Here is a 9840-nt window from a genome sequence, read left to right as displayed (position 1 = left end):
TCTGCAAAAAGAAGGCGGGCTTGGTAGAGCAATTTATCCCCACTTGAGTTGGTGAGGGGAGATTTGTTGGTGGGTCTCCAACTAAGTGGGACCCACAAATTAAAAACAAAAAAATAAAAGGAAGTGGCTTTTAGGCCATGGAGAGAGAGACAGAGAGTGTTAAGTCTCTCATTTTTTTTTGAAACAGAAACAAAAGAAACCGTGAAAGAGAGAGAGGAGAGTTTTCATCGACGAAGGAGAAGAAGAAAAAGAGGGAAAAAGGGAAGTTACAATATGCTCTGATTGAACCAGTAAACTTGCTCAATTTCTTATGAAATTTTAGTATGTTATTCCTGGTGTAGAGATAAATATTAGGATATAACTTGCTAGTTGTATTACCTTTTCTTTTATCTAATTTGAGATACCCACTTTTGTGGAGGGTTTATGTTGATTCCATCCGTTTTGATAATGTATTTTGTTGATTGTTGAGATGCACTCAAGGTTTTGAAAACCGGATCGGTCATTAAACCGTTTTTGTTACTGGTTCATTGGTTTACTAGTTCAACTGGTTCAACCATGATCCAACCGGAAAAACTGTTTTATAATAAAATAATAAATAAATTATAAATAAACATTCTAAAATATAATTATAAATAAAGGTATAAAAACACTCTAAAGAATCATTGTCCAAGGTTTCTAATTTTGATGACAAACAACTAAATGCTGTTAGAAAGCTTCTCTGAGATGCTTCTCCTTCTTCATTTACGGTCGAAAGCGAAGATAGCCTCGCTGAGTTGAAAGTTGCTTCCTTGCCTCCAACTAGATCAAATTGTAACCAAAATTCAGAATAAACAAGAAATAAAAATACATCAATTAAGAGAAAGGCTTCAATTTTAGTTTTTATCTATTTTTTATTTTGTGCTAGAAACTTGAAATTGTATTTCCCTACTTCAAAAACCATACATTTTTAATTTAATTATAACTAGACCATGAGTTACCCTAAAAACTAAAGCTTCAATAAACAAACTATATCATAACAGCTATGCAAATAAAAAGAGCAACTAATTATGAAAAAGAAAAAACAACATGAATATATGATTACATGAAATGAAGTGAGGAAAGAATTAAACTGAACTATGTCTAGTAAACTCCTGAAATGTGTCTAGTAAACTCTTGGGTACCAAAAAAGACCAGTAGTTACATTCAAAGAATTAAAAGAGGAACACATGAAGAATTCAAAATAAGATCACATAGAAATATGCTTGGTTTAGTAACTTGTTCCTGCCATTCAGGTCTCAACTACCTCAATATTGAATTCTACCTCAATTTTATTTAGATAATGTACAAATCATGCTTTTAAAAATCTTTTAATTCAATAATACATACTTGATACTTCTTCCACCATGTGGCTCCCTTTCTACCAACTTGGACACCAAGGAACCAAAAACATCAAAGCATTTTATTGCTAACCAATACTTCATCCTAGCCATAAATATTACTACAACACTACCTACAGCACAATAAATGCACCAAAGGTCAACAATTCAACAACAATATTGAAGTGTACGAGTAGAGACATATACTGAGGTATAAACTTGGATCATACCTGATCATGGAGGAGTGACAATAGTTTATCAGTATCACTCTCGGATAAGCCATTCTCAGGAGTAATCTATAGCTTCGAACACTTGAAGGGATACCCAGGTAAGCATCTATAAAGAAAAAGACACAAAAAAGCCAATTTAATATCAATTCACCATAAAAAAAATTAAAAAATAAACAAAAATAATAACAAAAACTATCTTAAATCCTGTTGAATGTCAAACCATTAACATCTACATATGAATTGGCAACAAAGGTGCAAAAAGACGATAATGCAGTAATCAAATAATCAATTATCACAAGACCTTCAATAATCAGCAAAATCACAACACACAAAACAGGAACATAGCAGAACCAGAGCTCATCAGTAATCAAATAATCATTGAACAGGACATAAAAAAATGCAGAAGAAGTGAGCAGTGAACTGACCTTTGAAGTTTGGGGATCTGGGCTCCGGGGCTTGACGAACAGACGGAGGCAGTGGCTCGACGGACAAACGAACAGCAGCTGAGGCTAGGGTTTTGAACTTTTTCTTTGGTTGAGAGGACTTGAGGTTGAGTTGAGTTCTGGAGAGTGAAGAAGGAGAGAAAGGGGCAAGGGGATCTCAGCGCTACCGAAGCTTTGTTTTTTATTTTTGTTAGAAACGAAACGGCGACGAGAGGACAGCGCGCAGGATGAAGACGATGGAGGATGGATGCCGAGTGAGGAAGAAAAGACCGAAGTGTGAACAGGGGGTTGAGGACAAGACGAAGAGAGAAGCCTCGGACAACCACGGACGGCGGCAATGGTCACTCACTCCATTCGGCGACTGTGGAGGCTAGCTAGGGTTTTCTTTCTTTGAATTGAGGAGAATGAAGGAAGGAAAGTTAGGAACGAAATGGGGCGCACAGCACAGAGCAACGCGTTCTTGTAACTGAAACAGCGTCGTTTCTGGAAAACCGGACGGTTACCGATTCGGTCGAACCGGCCGATTTTTGGCCGATTTGGCGGTTCGCTTCCGGTTCTATGATAAGCGGTTTTAAGTAAAGAACCAAACCGTTTATATTGTTGGTTTTCGGTCGGATCGGTTCAATCGGTCGGTTCGGTCCGGTTTTCAGAACCTTGGTTATGCACTAGTGTTATTAGAAAGACTATTTGTGTATCCATTATTTTAATAGTGAAAGATTTTACTGAACTAGGTCCCGTGGATTTTTTGTCCCTCTTTTTGGAGTTTTCCCACGATAAAATTCTGGTGTTTGATTATTTAATTTCTACCATTATATTTGTTGCTTGTAGTATCTTTAGTATTGCCTATTTAATCGCATAAGTTGTGAGAAAATTATTTTTTGTGCTTCCGCTGTTAGACAGATTCTTATTAAATTTTAATTTTTCCAACAAAAAAATACATAAATTACGGTGATCTACCTCTATTTTCTTATAAATTTAATATTATTCTTTAACACATAAATAGTGAAAAGGGTAATGAATTTACAAAATTGTACATAAAATCAATAATCTAACGATCTATGCACAAAAATAAAAATACTCAATAACCTTGACATAATTTATATGCATAAAGTAAACACCAAAAATTTTAGATCGGATAAATTAGTTTTTAATAAATTGTTGTTCTCTAGAAGCTTTTAAAAATTACTCTCACCAAACAGATTATTTTTCTATTGTTCTCAATTAAATTTTTAATATACTTATTGGACAAATAAATTCTTAATAAATTTTATTATAAGGTAATTAAGTTTCCAAAAATGATACTTTAAAATTAGATTTTTTTTCAAATAAACGACGGAAGGTCAATATGTTCCATGGAAGTAATTCACGAAGACTTTTAAAAAAATAAAAATTTTAAATTTGTTAAAAACCAAAGCATCCGAGCAATTCTTTAAGAATCAATTTAAGTGTTTATTTATCCAATTAATAACCAAAAACCTAACACATCAAATTTTATTGAATAAAAATAAAACAAAATATAAAACACATTACTATGAATAATTAACATTCTTATATAAAAGTAACATTCATCAATTTATATTTTGTTTAAAAATGAAGCATTACGACAATAATTTTCATGTGTATATATATAAATAAAATGCATTATGATTTTTTTCATTTGAACAATTTTTACGTGTTTCATTTAAATTATGTATTATCGTTTAATATTTTTTGTTATTATAAATTTATGAATGTTATTTTTTAGGAATGTTTTTTATGATATATATTCTTATAGTTTGTTTAAAAATAAAGCATTAGGATTTAGGATAAGTGTATAGTCTGTGCAATTTCAAAACCATAATATAATCTTCCGTGAAATTTGCGTCTAATAAAGTGGTTTGGCCATCAGATATCTTCAACCTGTGCAGTGCTCGAATCTTCTGGTGCTGGTATGTGTATATATAGAGAGAATAAGTTGATATTCGAAACCCTAGTGGCTCGCCAACAGCCCCTTCTTTCTTTTTCCTTTAACTCTCCAGTACTTTACCCTAATTCTAGCTTTTTGCTGCCGCAGCACCACCGCACAGTGGTGATCTCATTGTTCGATCAGAGAGAGTGATGACGGAATTGGATGCTGCTGAAAAACGAAAAACGGAGCAGGTTGAAATGGCGGAGGAAGCGTGCCTTTGCCTTGTTACTTATGAAGAGTTGTTCGTGATCAAACTAAGCAATTTAAAGAAACAAGATGATGTCAAAGATTGGACTTGTTTGTTTCCACCACCAAAGATCGAGTTCTCTTTGCAACTTCCAGAGACTGATTTGTGTCCTTTCGAGTTCGACTCCAAGATCTATATGGCGGTGTCCAGCTCACCGCCTCTAAATCTCGGAAGGAAACCCGGCTGCTGGCGAATCTACGAATTCAAATTTGAGGAGCGCAGAATTGAGCTTGCGGAATCACTGGATGGTGTACCCGCCCCTCTTTTCCGGTCATCCATCGCAAACACCCCAGGCTCAGGCGATGTTTACTTCTATATAAATCCACTGGTCATAGATTCTGGATTTTACGTTCTTTGCCCTGATTCTAGAGTTTGGAAACAGTTAAACCCTCCTCCGGACTACTGTCAGCGAGGTACCAACTTTGCCATGTTCGTCCTCCACAACACCGTCTTTCTTTCATGGTTCACGGGGAGGGGGACAGACTCCTATTTGGCCCACTTTGACCCCATAAAAGAGACTTGGACGGTTGAGCCCGACTCTGATAACAATCTTTCGAAATTCATAAATGATAGGTACAATCGTTCCTGTCGTGCTATTTATCCCCCACAAATTTCTGTGCCCCTTCTGGATCTCGGCAGCAACTACGCCGTTTGCCTTACCCATGATAAGTATGTGGATGGACCTCCTCTTAACACACCTTTGGAGAAGGTGTTTGCCATTTTGGTTAACCACCAGAATGGCCGCGTCGCATTATATCAATACCTTGATGTGTTTTTTTGAGGGTTTCCAACCTTGGATGACAGATAGGGCCATAGTCAATCTTGTTGACCTTGGCAACGGGAAGGTGTGTGCAATACTCTCTGCTGAACTATCGGATTCTGAACTATTGGATTCAGGATCCGAATCATTGGCGTCTGCTTCTCAGTTTTCACTCTGTCCCTGTTGGAGGACTTTGCAGCATTACAACTTGACAGTGGGGCTCCTCCCATGGAGTGAGATTTCTTAAAAGTGACTGTCCATAGGAAGTGTGTCTACATCATGAAGAACTGGAACCCTGCTAATTATATGTGCCACGCCTTTGTTTGGCCACCTACTAAGGGTCGAAGATTTCACCATAGCACACAGTAATATAGTAACTTTTCTTGTTATTTCCTGTGGCTTTTTATCGTCGTTTTTAATAGGACTATGAATGAACAATGAATTAAATATTAATGTCTTTGAGGATTATGATCTTACTTGAATTGTGTCTATATTCTCTTTAGCTTAAAATCATCTATGCTTTTTGAAATATTTGCACTATTGCTGTTGGCATTCACTTGTCTTAGTGAATTTCGAAGAAGTGACGACAGAAATAAGTGATGACATCTTGCTTATGCTTTTTGAGATATCATGGTTTCATTCTATGTAGTATGTTGTTAACATAAATAAGTGATGACCCTACTTGAATTAACAAGTCATTGTTTTTTCTGGGATTTTGGATAAATTCTAGATTTTACTTTTCTACCATGCCCTTGATTGGTTGTTATGATTTGATTTCAAGATAAGGTAGCATTGAAACTCATCAAGTTATCATGTCTCTCTTTCATTTTCAGTTAACATCTATGTATTCGCATATGTGGAACCTTCTAGATTTCAATTTAGAACTTGGGAAATATATTTACTTTACAAAATTTATTAGCATTGTTGCGTGCACGGATTTATTGAGTTAATTTCGTCAATTGAATGTTACTAGATCAAAAGTAAAAACAATTGTTGTGAAGTTTGGTGATGTACCGAATTCGCTTAGTGAAAAACTTAAGTTGATTCACCTTGTTTGGGTATACCATACCCGCTAGTTTGGGCAAGTAAATTCTTGTCTACAAATATTTTATAGGATAAAGTATTGATTTTGTTCCAACGTTTGGGGTAGGTTTTAAAGTTGTCTCTAATGTTTGAATCGTCCTATCTAAGTCCCTAACGTTTTAAAATTGACTCAATGTTGTCCTGTCGTTAGGAATCTGTTAACAGAATTGGCGGCACAAAATTGAGACGATTTTAAAATGTTAGGGACTTAAATAGGACGAATACGTTATGGACAAAAACGATACATATAAATCAATTTTTATTTTATCCTTTAATAATATTAATTTTTTATCGTACATAGTTATTCAATTATTTTTTAATCACATCTAAGTAAATTACACTTAATCACATTAATTTTATTCTAAAGAAATTTATTTTTTTTATAATTTTACTCTTAGAAATGTTTGTAATGTGATTCTAATCATTTTACAAAAATGATGAGTAAAAATCTTTAAGAGTAAAATTATAAAAAAAATAAATTTATTTAGAATCAAAGTATTGTGATTAAGTGTAATTTACTCAAATATAATTAAAAAATAATTGAATAAATAATTGAATAACTATATATCGTAAAAAATTGATATAGGTGAAGGATAAAATTAAAATTTATTTCTATATATCGTTTTTATCCCCAACGTTTATCCTATTTAATTCCCTAACGTTTTAAAATCGTCTCAATTTTATCCCACTGTCAATTCCGTTAACAGATTTCTAATCGCAGAATAATATTGAGTCAATTTTAAAATATTAGGAACTTTAAAGACAAAAACGATATTTTTCTCTATTTTATATAACACTTTTAGGGTCTACATAGTATATCAAATTTTTAAATTGCTTTCAGAAATTTAATGGCGTAAGTAAAAATTTCTAAGATTCTTTCCATGGTTGCCTAGTAAAAAATTTCTAAAATTTACGCTATTAAGATTAGCGTCACTCGCAGTTTCAAAAGTCAAAACTGTCAGAGGCGGCGTTGCTGGAGGGATTTGTGTTTCGATCTAGTACGCTATTCTCTTCTCATTTCTTTAGTAAAATCATAGTTTTTTTTTCTTTAAATTCAACATTTTAAATTATTACTTTAAAATTAATTTACTAAGAAAAAAAGTTTACATTTTGATATTCTTATTCATGTTAATTTATGAATGATCAACTCTCGGGGTTTTTTATTTCAAAATACATAATGCATTTTAAATAATTAATTGAATTTATACTTCGTGTATATTATTTCTGAGCCATTTTTAACCACGTATGAACTCTACTTTCTTTTTTAGTCTTAATCTTAGAGATTTCTTTTCGATTCTCTCTAATTTTTTTATCTAATTCTCTATTCTTTGATAAAAATTCTTATCAAGTTCGCACATATTATTTTTGAGCCATTTCCAATAACGTATGAATAAAGAAAAGAAATAATTTGAAATTTCGCATAAAGTTAGAATGACTCGTTTGAAAAAAATTCATTTTAAAAATTAGACTTGAATCATACTTGTAATGTTATCGTTATCAATTGATTACATTATTGATTAGATTAAAAAAGCAATAAATAAGAATGAAGTTGGAAATTAAATTCAAACCAAGTTTATAAATGGTTGGAGATTTATCTAATTCAAATTTTTATAGCCACTATTAAACAAAATAAGCTAATGTGGTCAATTTTGCTGTGGAGGGTTTCTATTAGTCTATATTCTTTCGAAGATAATCATTTCTAAAAATAAAATGATACATGCATGCATATAGATTAAAATTTATATGGTGAAAGAAATTTTTTACACGTCTAATTCATATATGATAATATATTACTCTGTAAGGGTGTAATCGGTTCGGTTTGGTTTGGTTTTAGACCGAAAACTAACTGAACCAACCTAATCGGTCTTATAATAATACTATCCATTCGATTGGCTATTGTTTGGTCAACCGAACCGAATCGAACTGAACCGAACCAACAACAGTTTGGTTCGATCAATTTTTTTGATTTTTTGCACCAAATGATCAGAATTTAAATTATCATAAAATAAAGTTTAAAACCTTCAATAAACTAGAATAACAAGAGTATATCACATCCAAATTAAATATAAATTCAACTTAATTAAACATAAAACAAAGACAACTAAAAATGTCTAGCAAAACAACAAAAATAAACACACTTTAAACCGAAACAGTCATTTTATAACAAATAAAAACCAAACAGCCACCATGCTTAATCTGAATCCACACCAGACTCATCATCATCTTCTCCGGTTGGTGCAATTTCTACAAAAATAAAACAAAAAAATCAATATAGATTATAAACATAATATAGATTATAAATTATAAACATAAACCATAAAAAGAACTATAAATTTCTTTTTTGCATACCTAATTCAAGTTTCTCAAACTCTTCAATAAGCTCCTCAAAATCAGTTGTCATTGGAGAAGCACGAAGCCAATTTTGTGTGCATATCAATGCCTCAACTGTCTTTGGAGTTAAAGAACTCCTATAGTTGTTAAGCACTCTTCCACCAGTGCTAAAAGCGGATTATGAAGCAACAGTCGAGACCGGCATTGCTAAGATATCTCTAGCTATTTGGGATAAGATAGGATACTTGCTAGAATTTACCTTCCACCAATTCAATATGTCAAAAGTATTTTGATCATGAGACTTCTCTAAACCATCCATCAAATACAAATCCACCTCATTCTTGTTGACGATCTCATGAAAATGCACCTCCTTGAAAAAATCACCAGCCATGTCGCCATCAGGTACTCCCACATCTGATGCACCTTCCATTGTTGCTGAAGTAAAAGATCTACCCCCATTATTTGCATTCACATAGCATTCAAACATCTTGGAGAAGGTCTCTTTCACTTTTGCACCCAAAAAATCAGCATCATCCTTATCATATAGCTTTTCAAAGATAAAGTTCACAAACTTCAACTTGTATCTAGAATCAAGAACCACAACAATAAAAATCATCATATTGATATTTTTTATGTTACCCCAATACTTGTCATACTTAAGCTTCATCCTCTCAGCCATACTCCCAAGTAATGGATCTCGACTACCACAAGAAGCCTTGAATACTCGCAAGATCTTACAAAACTCATGAAAATATTGAGAAGTCACAAGCAAACTACCAGACACACTCTTTGTAACATCATGAAAATTTTTCAAGAATTCCATAAAGTGTTTTGCATTGTCCCAATCAATATTCCTCGGAATCCCACCTTGCATTAGAGCATATTCTGTATCTCTCTCCCCTAGCCTCTTGAATGCCTTTTGAAACTTCAAACCACTTTCAAGCATGGTGTATGTAGAGTTCCATCTAGTGGGAACATCAAGTTGAACAGTACACTTGTCTTGTATCCTAGCTTCCTTAATGAAATTTTTGAACCTATTCATGCAACTAGGGGAAGCACGCACATATCTAATAGCATTTCTTATCTTGCTAATAGATTCATGCATCTCTTTCAATCCATCATTAACAACAAGATTAAGAATATGTGCACAACACCTATCATGCAAATGCTTTCCTTTCAAAGGATGTAAATTCCAATCCTCCATTCTAGTTCTTAGATAAGATATTGCAGTATTATTAGAACTAGCATTATCAACAGTAATTGTGAACACTCTAGAAATTCCCCACCCCAAAAGACATCTCTCAATTTTGCACAGAAGTCCAACAATCAGAAGTTAAACAAACAGATTGATTTGGTTGTTTGAACACAGTTTTCAACCTATTCTTCTCACTAATATAAAGATTCCAACAATCCTTAGCAACAGTAATCCTTCCCGGAAGTGAA

General features: G+C 33.2%; 1 protein-coding gene and 1 long non-coding RNA gene across 3 annotated transcripts; one reads left to right on the top strand and one right to left on the bottom strand.

Annotated features, from left to right (window-relative positions):
- LOC107621667 lies at window positions 597–2460 on the bottom strand. Of its 2 annotated transcripts, XR_001615881.2 has the most exons (4): window positions 2011–2460; window positions 1586–1691; window positions 1366–1489; window positions 597–798 (listed from the first exon to the last, which is right to left on the bottom strand). It is a non-coding gene; the product is annotated as an uncharacterized LOC107621667 (long non-coding RNA). The 2 variants fall into 2 exon arrangements; XR_001615882.2 differs by lacking the exon at window positions 1366–1489.
- On the top strand, window positions 3827–5572 carry LOC107624135. The gene is made up of 2 exons (XM_016326597.2): window positions 3827–3956; window positions 4082–5572. The coding sequence occupies exon 2, from the start codon at window positions 4126–4128 to the stop codon at window positions 5002–5004; it is 879 nt and encodes a 292-aa protein (XP_016182083.1). The 5' UTR covers window positions 3827–3956; window positions 4082–4125; the 3' UTR covers window positions 5005–5572.

The sequence above is a fragment of the Arachis ipaensis genome, chromosome B10, assembly GCF_000816755.2.
Source record: "Arachis ipaensis cultivar K30076 chromosome B10, Araip1.1, whole genome shotgun sequence".
Taxonomy (NCBI): domain Eukaryota; kingdom Viridiplantae; phylum Streptophyta; class Magnoliopsida; order Fabales; family Fabaceae; genus Arachis; species Arachis ipaensis.
Note: the sequence above shows the minus strand (reverse complement) of the source record. Positions and strands in the feature narration are given on the sequence as shown.